At 34.7% G+C, this 14,978-nt stretch overlaps 1 protein-coding gene across 3 annotated transcripts in view; it reads left to right on the top strand.

Annotated features, from left to right (window-relative positions):
- The first annotated feature begins 4,215 nt into the window (after window positions 1-4,215).
- The window catches only part of LOC309629759 (uncharacterized protein), a 324,290-nt gene continuing 313,527 nt past the window's right edge, over window positions 4,216-14,978 (top strand). For 2 of the 3 annotated variants that reach the window (XR_014245205.1, XM_082394266.1), the window contains exon 1: window positions 4,216-9,704. Coding sequence is in view for 1 of the 3 variants with exons in the window: in XM_082394266.1 (XP_082250392.1) it covers window positions 9,682-9,704 (23 nt within the window). In the remaining 2 variants the exon portion in view is untranslated. Of the gene's footprint in view, window positions 9,743-14,978 lie in introns of all 3 variants that reach the window. The other variant, XM_082394267.1, reaches the window with a different exon arrangement.

Here is a 14,978-nt window from a genome sequence, read left to right as displayed (position 1 = left end):
GTTGCACCTGTGTGAAAGTATTATTGCAACATTATATACCAACTGTAGGCGAACATTACCCCCACCGCAGAATACTAACGCAGTCACTTAGTGCTCCATTCAATCTGCAGTGTAAACCAACGCAGTTCTTTTTAATAGATCCCGTTCATCAGAGACTGGTGTTGGAGAGAAGGCAGTCTTCCCCTAGCTCCCAAACTGAATATGAGGTGGTCTGGGGAATCATCTCTATCTCTTACCATTCCCTCCTGAGGTGAATGCAAAAAACTGTCCAAGGCAAGGGAAGTTGTGTAACTATTATAATTGTAGATGTAAAATGAACTCACCCTATTTTCAAAAGCTTTCAAAGGAACTCTAACTCAACCCTTGCAAAGAGACATTACTTTTATATATGAAAATCTCTGAGAAGCAGGCCTAGAGATATGATTTTAGCCTTTATTTAATGGATTCTATATACTGTGTTATAGCATTGTTACTCTTTATTGTATATGTATAATACGACAAGTCTGGTGTCCATATTACCTTCATTGAAAGAGAGACAGGTATGGAGCTAGTTATAGTGAAAACTAGAGGCCTGTGAAATTTTTTGGAATATATATATATATATATATACACACACATATATGCCAAATTTAGTATAGCAACTGTATCTGTTATGCATAAAGTGTGAGTTTATATTGCTTTTTAAAAATAACATACTTGCAATGTTTCAATTTGTTCTCCAAAATACTCAGTTTCCTTTAAAACTACTTAGATTAACAAGATATCTACAGGAACCAAGGAAGTGATAAAAGTACCATGATATCAAAACCTATTCCTTTAAATATAGCTTTGCACATCTACTGGCATGAATTCCAAATACTTTCCTCAGTATTTTCTTGGATAATAAATGCTTCCATATGAATTTTACATATGTGAAAACATGGATATGAAAAGAACATTTGTCTCAGGTTTTTCACCCATTAGGTCTTCAAATTCACTTTTAAAGAGCTATATCCAGGAAAGGTTGCAGAAAAGATCCATTCCTATAACAAATCAGTCTGATTTAGGAGAAACCAAGCTACATCAGTAAGCTGATGAGTCAAAGACATGTTTCTGGCCTTTTCAGGTGGTTGTTCAATTTGAGGAGAATCACTCCTGAGTGCACCATATTCTATGTGGGCAGGTGTGAAATCACACACACAGCCCTGAGCTTCAGGGCTGGAGGATATTAGAGTAACCCTGAAAGACATCAGGCAACATCATTCCTAAAATAGCTGAATCTCTTTAGTTTTTGGAACTTTTTTCATTTTATTTGATGTTCAATGTTATTTGTTGATGAGAGAACTCTGGATATGTTAATATATTTATTCTGAGCAGATGTTGTTATGGCTTGACGGTACTGGGGAGCTACAGAAGGTTGAATAGTTAGGATGGGTTGTCAGTGTTAAGAGTACTTCCAACACAAATATTTCAGGCCAGATAAAAATGTTGTAGGGTAAGTGATTGTGATGGGCCTTGGAGCGATTCTATGTTGTGACTTTGTAATGCATTCTGTGAAGGCATTTATATGTCTATAGTTTTATTTTAATCACACATAAATTTACATAGTAAAAAGGAAGAACTCTTGTGAAAAAAACTGTTCTTTATTAATAATGCATAATGGATAAAAGGAAAATATAGATATAACATACAAAATGTAATTGTCAGTTCAATACAAATTAAATGTTTACATTGCTGATTGACATATATTTTTGGTTACAAAGACTTTACAGTACTTCACAGCTTCCTTTTTACTACTGTGACATTTTCCAGAGAAGGACAAGGGTATTAAAATGAATAAAGTAGGCATATTTCTCTTGCCTAGCATATGTTTTACTCACTCTGATTTAAATGAAATAAGTACATCTTTTGAAGGATTTAAAACTAATTGAAGTAGTGCTAGTGAGTTTGTTGTATAATGGAGCAACCATCCAAGAAAGTTTCAAACTGCAGCAATTTATGATTATATACGGTATATCTAAGTCATCTTTATATCGTATTCATTTGTTTTTAACAATTGCACAAGCATCATGAAGCCTGCCTCTTTTTTTTTCTTTGTGCATTCCAAATAATTTTCAGGCCAACAAACTACATATTTGATAATTATCAAAAAGCTAATTGTATCCTCATTCCATCAACTTTTTATACCTCTGTTGAAACAATTGAAAATATAGTTACTCGGACACATAATTTTTAAATGGGAATTTAGCCTGCAGAAAAAAAAAACAGGCAAATAAAAGTATGATAAAACATTAAATGTTTTTAGTTTTGTTCTATTGAGCTTGTTGGTGTTTATTGTAAGAATTCATAGGATTGAACAATTGATACTGAGGATTACGTACTTACATAAATGTTTATTTGTATAGATCTTCCTAAACCTCCATAGAAAAAACATGTTTGAAACATTTTATACCATGTAGAAAAAGTTCCAAAGCATTGGTAACTTTTTTCAAAAGCATCTTGTAAAATTTAGCGAATCAACATAGATTTGTAATGTTAGCTGCATTATCATTATAACTAACAAGCTATAAATATGGAGTAGTTCCAAGATATTCAACTAGACATTGATCTTTTCTATACTGTTTCACTAAAGATTTAGAAACATTTCATAGGCATCCACTAAATGAAATCTCAGTTTATTTTTGAAGTAAACACATCTTTAATCTCAAATGTAAACTATTTTAGGACTCCCAGAGTTAATCTTTCAATGTGAACAAACTTCCAGATTTTTATTTGTAGTCTGGATTAAGCATAGAAAGCTGTTGTTTCTTTTATAAGAGATTTTCTAAATGTATTTGGAGTTAACAGATTGTAAGTATTAAGATTAAAACTACTGAGAGACAAAAAAAATCCTTAAGAGACCAAATTAAGGGGAAATTAATCAAATATATTTGTTGAAATGAATTAAACTGTTGAATAATACATCAGGAAATTAACAATAAGTGTTATATGTAATGGAAAGAGGTAACTCATGTAAGTTTTAGCAGTGAAGGAAGTTTTTTAAAAAAATATATGATGAGAGAAGAGTATAAGAATAATTTTATAGCATTATAGAATCTCAGAATTAAGCAGGACTTGAAAGTTTATCTTGTCTCACCGATTATGTGATATTCAAATTCCTACTTCACTATCCCTTGCCAAGTTGTTATCTAGACTATGCTTTAATATTGCCTATGATGTGGATCATAGTACATTTCAGAGCAACCTATTTTATTTTTGGACAAATCTAATCAATAGAAAAATGTTTAAGCAAACTGAAAAGAAAACGTTTTCTTCTACTTCCCATTAATATTTATTAGTTACCCCTTGAGGATTTGTTTAAAAATCTAAGGTAATAAACTTCCTACTTATTTGCGTTAGGTTTATATTTATTCAGAAAAACTCACCTGGCAGGTAAAAATGCAAAACCAATCTTCAAGAGATGAGTTAGAGCTAGAGAAGGGGTCAGTTAAATTGATGTGATAATTGAAGCCATGAAACTATAGAATTTGTGATAACTACTAAAGGGACAAGATGTTAGATGTTAGTAGTTATTTCTGAAATGTTTAAAATATTTAAACTAATTTTCGTGGAAATCTCCATGGGACCACATTTGAAGTTCTATATGTGTCCTCGGTCTACTAATTTAAAATCAACTACAGCATCATAGAGGGATAGTATTGGCATCAGCTAAAGAAGCCAGAGAGCCTAAACAATACATGTAGATGTTTATAAGTCAAATCAAATTTCCCCTGGTCTGTGAATTTTTGAAATCTATTTGAGAATGTGAATATGAAGTGAATATTTATAAACGAGGCTGATTTCAGTATAAGCCTGCTGAAAAATGTTTTCCCCACCAACTATGGGACAAGATAAAAGGCTTTAATATGATCATGTGCTCAAAATCACAGATAATGGAAATCTTATGTAGGACCTTGCATTTTAGGGATAAAATGAGAATGTTATGAAACATTGAATATATATAAATGTTAGTAATTCCTAAAGTGACTTAAATCCCCAAAAATTGTTTCTTTGAATTTGGCTGCCTCCCCTATATCACTCTGCTGAGTTACTTAGCCATATAGCTTCTTTTAGCTTTTATGTTCTATCTAAATCTCCCTTCACATTTCTGTTGTTAATCAATGTTTAGTGAGTCCTGTAACTGTAACTCTGTTTTTGATTATTAAAATTGATGTCGTGTGTGTGTGTGTGTGTGTGTGTGTGTGTGTTCACATTTGGACATCTCAAAGTATATATGATTCCATGGGTGCCAATGTTCTCCCATCATATCCAGTAAGATTTTCTTTTTTCACAGGTGAATAGTCTGAATTTCATTTCTTCTGATGGTTGTGTTTTTAAGAATTTGGTGAGTGGGAAAATGTTTATTATAAATGTTATTTTTAGCAAATGCTTTAAATAATAAGAAGAAAAAATTCGATAAACATAGGTGGCATAGCTAAGATACCATTCACTGTTTTTTCATGATGACAAAATTATCAAACAATGTAGAACCTATGATGGTATAAATTTACCCCCTCTATAAAATATCATTAAATACCCTCTAGAAAGCTTCACCAAAAATAAAAGATAAATGTTTGCATATTTAAGCATGTATTTTAATGTTGCACCCTTAATATTTTCAAAGGATAATCTGACCTAAAACTAATTTTCTTATTCTTGTTTTAATTGAATATTTTATTGAAAGGGTAGTGGTAAAATGTCTCATGTGATTAACACAGTGACAGAGTGTTTGCTAACAGCCCTACCTCCCTCCCATTTTAAAATACTTTATGATTAATTTTGTAAAAGTTCATTTGAAATGCCATGAAAAGTAGCCAAAATATGTCTACACATATACAAATGATGTATATTTCTGTGTGTTTCTGTATTTGTGTGAGTTAGAAGGATGCAGAATTGGAAATTAATGGATTCCTTATAAAATCTTTGAATTGTTTTGTCTCTAAATTTATCTCTAAAGGGGGAGGCATACCTAGGTTCAAAGATTCTATAGTATAACGAACAAAATAGTTATCCATAAGATATTAAAATTCAGATATATATCCTAAATACATTTTTATTGATATTAGATGGTAAGATTCATAGTGTTAAAAACCCTTGAAACACTCATGTCACAAAGGATCAGACAGATAATTTTTAGGAACTGACCTTTTCTTATGGGCTTAAACCAATGCCCTGGAAAAATAACTTTGTTCAACAATTTAATGGCTGACATTACCTCCCCCTGTGCAAGCACTTTCTATCATTTATAAAAAGGTAGCATGCTTTTAAAATACTAATACCTTTTAGCTCTTATGCTGAAATATATAAAAATTCAAAGCATCCAAGTCTTGAATACTTTTAACATTCCTTAGAGTATTTAGCAATGTAGTTTAAGAAAAGGGAGATTTTTTTTAAAAAAAAAAGGATATACAGTGTCATCTCATGGAAATTCAAAGACTGAAACAAGTATACAGACCTCATGGGAAACATAATTGGAAATTAGGCCACACTTTGTCCGTTTCAGGGTCCAAATGGCCTCCCTGTCACCTCCCTCACTTTCCATCTGTTCTGTACAACAGAAAGAATGATTCTTAAAAATGTAAGCCTGATGTTATCTTCTATAGTAACCATCTAGTGGCTTCCCATCTCTCTAGGTAAAAGCTAGCGTCCTGACACAGGTTCACAAGCCCTGTGCGATCTTCTCGCTCATTCCATATCTGCCTTCATATCCTATTCCCTACTCTCTTGCTCCCACTATTCCAGGCAATTTTCCCCTCTTGCTCTTCCTTTGACTCACCAAGCACACACTTATCTCTGTGCTTTTGCACCTGCCGTGCACTCTGCCCGACATCCCCTTTCCACAAATATCAGCATGGCTGGCACCATCACTGCATTCAGGTTTCCATCCAAAAGACACAAGATCAAATAGGCATTCCTCACCATACTACGCCAGGTGGCAATCCCTCCATTACTCTTAAACTTCATTCCCTGCTTTATTTTTATTTCTACAGTTTTCTCACATAATGAAATATAATTTATATGCTTCTACATATTTACCATTTATCTCCCACTACAAGAATAAGCTTCATGAGATCAGGGACTTTGTTTTAGTCATTGTGGTAGTCCCGGCACCTGGAACAGTGTCTAATACATAATGGAACTCCATATGAATGTATTAGAAGAATTAAGTGAATGAATGGTTTCTCTAATCTCTACTTCTTTTTGAGTCTGCACCATTTTATTTATTTTTTCCTTCTGCTAAGCTGCTTTCTCTGCATCAGCTAACACACAGCTCATAATTGCTACACGGCCTTCCAGCAGCAGTGTTCTCCATCGACTGGCAACTTCTCTCTTTTACTTTAGTTCAAATTCCTGAAAATCTAATTGGACAGGCTTTTTTTTTTTTTTTCCAGTGAGGCCACAGAAACCGTAAGTTTCTGGCCCGTCTCTGGATGTCTTCTTTTTTTGGTCAGGCATATACTCCTGGTCTAATAAGGCTGAGCCACTTCAGAGTATGGATGACCAGGTATGAGGAGCTGAGGACAGGCAGCCAGGGAACGCAGATACGTCTAGTACATAGAGTCATTGCAGCCACATGAGCAACAACGCTCTTCCCTGTCCCAAGTGCTGCTCATGAGTCTGATAACATTCCTCAGTCCAATGCTTTTCCCTGCTGCCCCCATGTCCTTTCCTGATCAAATGACTTCTCTAGTTTTCCTTTGTTATATTTTTTGTTAGATTTAACCATGCATCTACCAAACTTCTATGATAAATATGTCCGTGTCTCTGCCCTGATCCTAAAGGTAGCAAAATGCACCTGTAGTCTCATTCCCACCAGGCTGTTCCGCTTATGCTTTTGGATGATAAGCAAGAAATCTCATGTGTCTCTACACAGATCCTGTTGTCGACACACCCTAAGATGACCCCCCCCCCACAATGTGTAATACCCTTGCATAATCCCCTCTTCTTTAGTGTGGCTGGAACCTGTGACTTGCTTCTACCCAACTGAAAATGGAAAAGGTAAAGATATTTTGCAGATATAATTAAAGTCACAAATAATCAATAGTTGATTTTGAGTTCATGGAAAGGGAGATTTATTCTGGGTCAGTCTGACTTAATCAGGTGAAAGTCCTTAAAAGAGAGACTGGTGCCTCCCTGTAAATGAAGACATGTTTTCCTGGTGGCCTTGAAGAAGTCAAGGAAATGAATTCTGCCAATAACCTGATTGAATTTAGAAACACATTCTTCCCCAATCAAGTCTCCAGACAAGAATACAGCCCAATTGATACCTAGATGCAGCCTGTGAGACGCTGAGCAGCGGGCTCATCAAAGTCGTGCCTGGACCGCGGACCCAAAGATACTGTGAGATAATAAATGCGCTGTAATTTGTTATGTAGCAATAGAACACTAACACAGATCCTTCATCCTAGTTCGTTGTAAAAGACAGATGTTTAGACTCCCCATGTTGTTTTCATTTTTAGACTCCATTGTGTGACTTTGACTTGGATCTGTTTGCTTTCTTTAAGTTTTACATGCTGAATTGTGGAAATGGATATAATTTACTTCCTTAGTATACTCCTATCTGGAGACTTACTCTTTTCCTATATTTTCTCTTGTCTCAGTGTCTTAAGACTAATTTTAGACCTTGACGGCACATGATCATAATACTTTTCTTCTTCCTCTAGCCACGTAATCATCTCTTTTGCATGTAGCATCCAACTTCTATCATTTTTAGCTTTTGGTTATGATGAGGATAGACAAAATATCTTTGGCTATGAAATTCACACATCTACTCCTCTCATTAATATCTCATTTTTTTCTGTGTATGCATGTGAATTTATTTTTCAATAAAATCATTATTGAGATTCTGGGGAGTTTTTACTTAAAGAATGATTTTGTAAGTTCAAAACATTTACAGTGGGAAATTTTATCCCCTAATTTATCTCTTTGTTACATTTAAATGTTCATGTATCAAATTTTACTTGGTAAAAGTTGGGCATAGCTCTGTTTGGTCAGTGCTTATTACTTTATTATTTGTAAATTTCCAAACACTATTTTTCTGCTTGTAGTCTTAAACTGTATATTTGAGTGTCTTGCCTTTTAAGAAGTTCTATGCAACAATAACCATAGTGCAGCATGTAAGTCATATCATGTAGGAGTCAGTTAACTAATATGTTTTCATATTCCACAGTACTAGGAGTTGAGGATATAGAGACATGAAGAGTTAACCTTCTTTTTAATCCCATCAGCACATAAATTTTCAGAGACTTTACAAACTCACAGAAATTATTTGGTACATGCTCTATTTAAAAGAAAAAAAATCTCATTTTTCTTAAGAATATGTTTAACGGTATGCCTTTGAAAAGCCAGTATGTTCATTTATCGTACACATGGAAATAAAAATTGAGATGAACTATTGATGAAACAAATTTCTTCGATGTTTGTCCTGCAAGAAATTCTCAAACACTGATTTGAAATTGAAATGATTAAGAATTTCTATTTCCCAAAGGGGCCTCACAGAGTATATAAGCAAACTCTAGTCCACATTTGCCTGGAAAACCATAAATCACTGTAGATGGGTCCATTATTAAATAGTTTCAAAGTCAAATTTTAATTTTAAAGGAAAAATGAAATCCCCAATCATGACGCTTAGTGGAAATAGGAATAGTGGTCGGGTGTGGGATGACGATGTATATTCATTTTGATCTGTAGGGAGTAATGAAATATTCATTAATCACATTTCTAAATGCGTATCACAATAGGTAAGACTTTAAGGGCTCTATTCAATTAATTAATTAAGCTTATATCTCTTTCAGGTATACCAATTATCCTCTCTAAGGGAAAGAAGCTTAGGGAGATATTTAGAGGGAAATTAATTCAAGGAGCTTTTGTTGAAATATTAAAGTCATGTGAACACCTTATCACATGAACTAGAACTGAAACTGGTTTTCCTTGTTATCATACTCAAGTCAGTATAATGCATTGATAAGGAACACACTAAACATTTCCAGAAGTAAGGTTTGTAATTTTTTAAAGTAGCAGAGCATATTTAACATGCTTGCTTTATGTTAGTTCAGAGACATAGATTTCTCTTTTGGAAAGCTGCCTTTAAGTTAAATACCAAAATCCTGGAAACTTCTGATAGTAGCCAGTGGTCATTATTTTCCTTTGAGATGAGTCAAGAAGAAGCAGAAAATTAATTTTCCATCTCTTGTTACTTGTGCATAAATGAGATCAAAGTTTTCACTTTACTGTGATGCATAAAAGAAATAGAATATTTCATAGGGAACAGAATGAGGCTTTCTTGCATTTTTCCGTCTTTTAAAAAACGTGCACGGGAAACTGTATATAAAAACAGTATGGTTATTTAACAAAATTTGCTGACATTCTTGTTCCACCTAGCTGTTTTACGTTTGCTGCAGCTGCCTGAAGGAGCCTCCAGATGGCGCCCTAGTGCCCGTTCTCTCCGCCCAGTGGCCGACCAGCTGCCGGGGAGAACGAGCTTGGAGCTAGCGGCAGGGCTTAACCTGGTGCGGCTCAGAGGTGGGTTGCTGAAGGATTCGGGGAAGCAGCTGCAACAGGGCATCACTCACTGTCCAAGTATTTCCGTTTCTGAGCGCAAAAGGAAGAACTTGAGCGGGCAGCAGTTGGAGTGAAAATTGCTTTGTAGTATCTAAAAGCAACATGGATCGTGGGCAGCTGAGCTGGTACGTGCGAGAGAAACTACTGAATGGAATTGTGCTGGGTAGGAACCCATCTGATTATTCTTTGTGTACCAAACGTTCTGTGTCCTGAATTGTGCCTATGTGTGTACACTCATTTCGTTTTCACCTGGGTCATGGGGGTTTGGGATAAAATCTTTAATTTTTCCAACATGATATAATACAAGCTTTACAGAAGATTGTTTATTGATAAAATATGACCCAAGTAATGGTCTCAAGAAACACATGACAATGGCACCAAAATACTTTTCTTTTATATTTCTTTGTCAGAGGAAAAAAAGAAAAAAAAAAAAAAAAAAAAAAGGAAAGTAAACCTAAACCATATCACCCTGTAATTTTACCAGATATGACTTTTAAAAGCCAAAAAATATGTATATTTAACTACCATGGACTAAATATTAAATCACTTTTACCTGTAGGTGTAGACATAAACATACCTGTAAAATATGAAGGATTTTCACATCTGTGTGCCAGAAAGAATGTTGTGTAGCTATGAAAACACTAAGGATGGAAAATATGTGTCTTGTGTATGTACATTTTGTGTGGTCTAATATGCCATGTAAATGTGTATTGTGTATGTGTAGACAATAACATGTATGTATATGTGACCCAGATGCAGAAGTATTGCACAGTTATAAAAATGTATGTGTTGGATATTAGATGGATTTTTGCACCTTCACACACACCTATTTCTATTAACTTAGTATGAAAATTATCTATTGAAAAAAACTGAATTTAGAAAATGTACTTGTTTCACTGTTATATTTAAAATTTTCCAAGTTTCATTCAGTTGTGTGCTTAGTTTTCTGTGCTTTTAAATTCTGAGGAAAGGTTTTTTTTTATATTTCGAACATAAAATATTGGCTGAAGTGATTACATGGAAATAGGATGCATAGATATATAAATACGGGTTCCCTGAACTTGAGGTAGCTATAGCCAAAATCCACAAGAGCGCTGAAAACTTGAGAGTTCTGACTAGGAGTTCATATTAGAAACTAGCCAGAAAATGAAAGATTCAAGAGTACAGAACTAAATTGGAAATAACAGATGCTGAGGTTTTACTCTTAGTATTAATAGTCTAAAGCTAATGCTAGACCACTTATAAACTTCTATGTATTCCCTTGTAACAGATGTGTAACATGAAGCAGATACTGAATTTTACATCCTGCCATTGCATAAAAGCAAATGTAACACAATTCAACATAAGAAATATGAACTGAGAGCTAACTATGTAAGATAATATGCTAAATAAAGCCTGAGATGCCAAGAAAAGTTAGAGGCAGTCCCTGACCTCAAAAAGTGACCAATCAAATGACTAGGATGGGCATATTTATGAAAATGAGTATACAGTAAATTACAGATCAAAATAAATGCTATTAGAGAACGGCATGCACAAGGCATATAGCATTTAAATCGAGGGAGAAATCTGATTTAGGGGTTTTAGCAGAGACCATATTGGAAGGCACTCCTCTCAAGGGATGGATGGAAAGAACAATTTTGGTGGGTGAGAATGATAATGTCCAGTCAGACATTTAGTTTGTGTTGGGTACTGCCTTCTAAAATTGGTCTCAGATGTGAGCAGTAAGGGATCATATCATACAGGTGGGTGAGGCAGTATTGGAGATGGCCTTGAACATTAGGCTGAAAATTTTGGATTTTATCATTAGTTTGTGCCCAGTGCCACTAACAATATAGGCATTCAGTACTATTTTAGAAACATTGAGTGCTGTGGATAATAGTGAGAGCCAGTATGAAATTTTACAGTAATTTTATAATGAATTTATTGTGTATTTACCATATTGGAATATGAGTTCCAAGACACAGAAGTCTTTCAATATTATATCCACAGAACCTAGAAATTTCTTGAAAAGTATTCATCGACCATATGAATGAATGAATGGTAAATTAAGATAAGGCCAGGATTCTATATTATTTACATACAGATTTCTTAATACTCAGCAATGATTAACATCCTCAAAAGTTACCAAGTCTTTGGAACTATTGTCCTAGCTGATTGCTTTTATGGCTCAGGTAATGCAAAGCAAGTTCTCTAGAATAACCACTATTGATGTTTAATCTTACTCTTTTTTTTTTTTTAATCTTACTCCATTTTAACCTCTTACATGAATAGTTTTGCCTTCACGTTTTTAAAAGGGTTATGAAAATAGTTATAAACTGTATAATTATTCAGGCAGAATTCACCAGTTCATCTTTATATCTCTTCAGTAGACATATAGTGGATATATAACACATGTTAAGCCAATAAATTTAGGGAAACAGGTGAAGAGTTTGAGGAATGCTTTTGCACTCTATAATAAAGATTTATCTTCTTACATGAACATCAAATATTTGGTTGTCTGCAACTTAGTTGAGGTCATACGCTCTAGAGCTCTTTTGTAATTCTGAGAATACAAAGTAATTTCTTGAGAGATCCTGAGGTATTTGCTTCCACAGTTTTGGGGGGCACTGAGGTAGCCTGCTTGGGGTCCCAGCCTCCATACACAGGTTGTCCTTTTCTCTGTCCCTGTGTAATGTTATCTATACCTTTTATGAACAGTGATAGGTACATGTGAAGAAAAATTTTTGTCATTTGAAAAGATGACACTAGATGAAAATAAACATTTTAAAGAAACTTATGTTATTCAAATTATAAATGGATGTATAGGATGTCTAGTGTCTTACAAATAAAAAGGCCAAATAAACAATGTCATTGAACCAACAGCATAAAAAATTGTACAAAGACCTGGAGTTTCCCCTTTTGTCCAAGACAGACCTTTCTTCTGTGATGACGACTTTTATATCTTAATTTGCTTTCATATAATTTCTCTAAAAGTATAAGAGTGGAATTCTTCAATTTAAAAATATGCGTTGATGGAATTTGTAAGTGTCAGTTAAACTGAGGATGCAGGATTTGTTTCACTGTGAGCTAATCTGCACAGAGTCAGGCTTTTTCTCTCATCAGTGTCAGTAAGACGAATTTCCACACCAGTCCTGCTCTCCATTCTGCTGGATCTGCTGTTACTGTTTTATTTTTAACCCATGTGAGAAGAGGTAGTAAGATATAGTGATGCAAAACTTTCACCTTATTTTAAGCTCTGGGGCGTGGCGTGGCCTGGAGACTAATGGATTAGGGGAAGCTTATCTTGTTCAAATAAAGCTGGATATTCAGTTTCAGAGAAATATACTGCAGTGTGTACTGCGGGATTTTCCCCCTAGTGGTTGAATTAAAGCTGTTGTGTTTCTTATAATAATTGAAATAGACTTTTCTTTATATGTTGGAACTATTGATAGTTTAAGGATTCTCTAACTTACATTTTTAAAAACGTGTTTCAGGAGAGCATAAGATTTTTTTTTTTTAAGTGATCATTTTGAAAGATACAAATACAATACAAAAAAAAAATATTTTTTTTGAAAAATATACCAGAGGCTTTTCTTTATTTGGAAGACTAGGCATTCAAAAAACACAAATACAAAATATATACAAATAATGGAAATTTTCCACTACTGGATCCCATATCATGCTCCTCTTTGCTAGTATAAAGAAAAGTTTTCTTTCTCTGGTGTCCCGATATCACTGTTTTCTGTAGTCAGTCTCCCTGAATCAGTTTAACACGATTTTTAGCTTTTCCAACCGTGCTGTAAACTCCTTAAAGAAAGGAAACAAATTCTGTGTTTCCTTGGAATCTTCCTATTTGACACTGCCAGCCACCAACGGCACTGAAGTTTGTTTATTGACATTAAATAAAGATGAAATTCATTTTTTTTTAATACAAATTCAAATAAGTGGTTGTAGTCCTATAGAAGTGACTTCTAAGGGGCAAAAACGGAAATCTTTCTAAAAGCGCTGTATACTGGGAATGTTATATCTGACACACCACAGCAGAAAAAAGAAAGCTCCTTCTCCTCAAATCAACTGTTTGAAATGAGACTCTTTTAAAAAAATAATATTTGAAATGCGGAGATATCTATAAAGGCACAAAACTTACCTTCACTCAGTAAAGCTATTTACATCTGTAATAGATACCTTCTGGCATACCTGTGTCTCTGGGGTGTTGTGTAAATGCAGGCAGAATATTCCAAAGTCAGAACTGCTAAAAGTTAGGGCAAATCAGAAGAGTTCCTGACAGCAGAAATTAACCTTAAGGAACCTTAGAGGCATTGACATGCTTTAGAGCTGTTCCTGGTGAAAAAAAAATCATGTATTTTTTATAATGAGTATATTTATGAGCATACAACAACCTGCCACAAGGTGGATAAAAATGAGAGTTAGTAGCAGCAAACTTCTATTTTAGGAAGTGCTAGAGGAAAATAACAAAGGATCTGTGGCTGTATTGTTAACAGAAGTGAACTTCTCTTCTATCTCTGGACCAAAGGCTAACAGAAGAGCTCTTAGTTACTAAGATGTATTCTTTTCTGATCTCAGGCTCATTAATGATGGAAGTAGGAGGGAGAGGGTATAAAGCAGCAGCTGCAGCTGTGGGCACTCAGATCGTTTGTCACCTGGCATGAAGTTAATGTTGGCAGCTCCGGAGTTCCAGCACAGAACACCAAGGAGCAAATGCCAACTGATTGCTGTTCCTCAGCAGCTTGTTGGCTAACTCTGCCTCATTCTTCAGATCTCTGTTGAAGTGTAGCTTCCTCCAGGTAGCTTTGTCTGACCTCTCTAGAATACACTTAGAATACACTTAGCACCTTTCGCTCTGCTATTATGGCCTCATATCCTCATCCTTGCCAACACACGTAACGCTTAAAGACCTGCTTGCCCTTCTAACTAGACAAAAAGCAAGAGCTGAGCCTTGTGCAATATTGCTCAGTGTCTGTGTCTGGCTTACAATATGTTGGTGAATATTTACGAATATTGTCTGTTACATGATGGTTTAATGACTACATATGTGCTTCGATGTCAGTAAAAGTTGCATTTGCCTCTTGTTGTCACATATAGCATGAGAAGTAACTAAACTCTTAGTCTCTGCCCTCATCTACTATCTGGGGCAGTTGTATACCTGCCTCTTAAAGGTGGTTCTTAAGGTTAAAAATAATACCTGTTATGATGATGATGATGATGATGATATGATCATTTTCTCCTGGGCTTCCTAAATATTAACTGATTTAATCCTCAAATAAAAAGGCTTATCAAGTTGGTACTATTTTCATTCCATTTTATATAAGAAATAGAGACACAGAAAGATTAAATTACTTGCCCCAGGTCACAGAGAGAATAATGAAAATAAAAGACCAAGAACAGTGCCCAGGAGAGAA

The sequence above is a fragment of the Balaenoptera borealis genome, assembly GCF_965194805.1.
Source record: "Balaenoptera borealis genome assembly, chromosome: 5".
NCBI lineage: Eukaryota > Metazoa > Chordata > Mammalia > Artiodactyla > Balaenopteridae > Balaenoptera > Balaenoptera borealis.
Note: the sequence above shows the minus strand (reverse complement) of the source record. Positions and strands in the feature narration are given on the sequence as shown.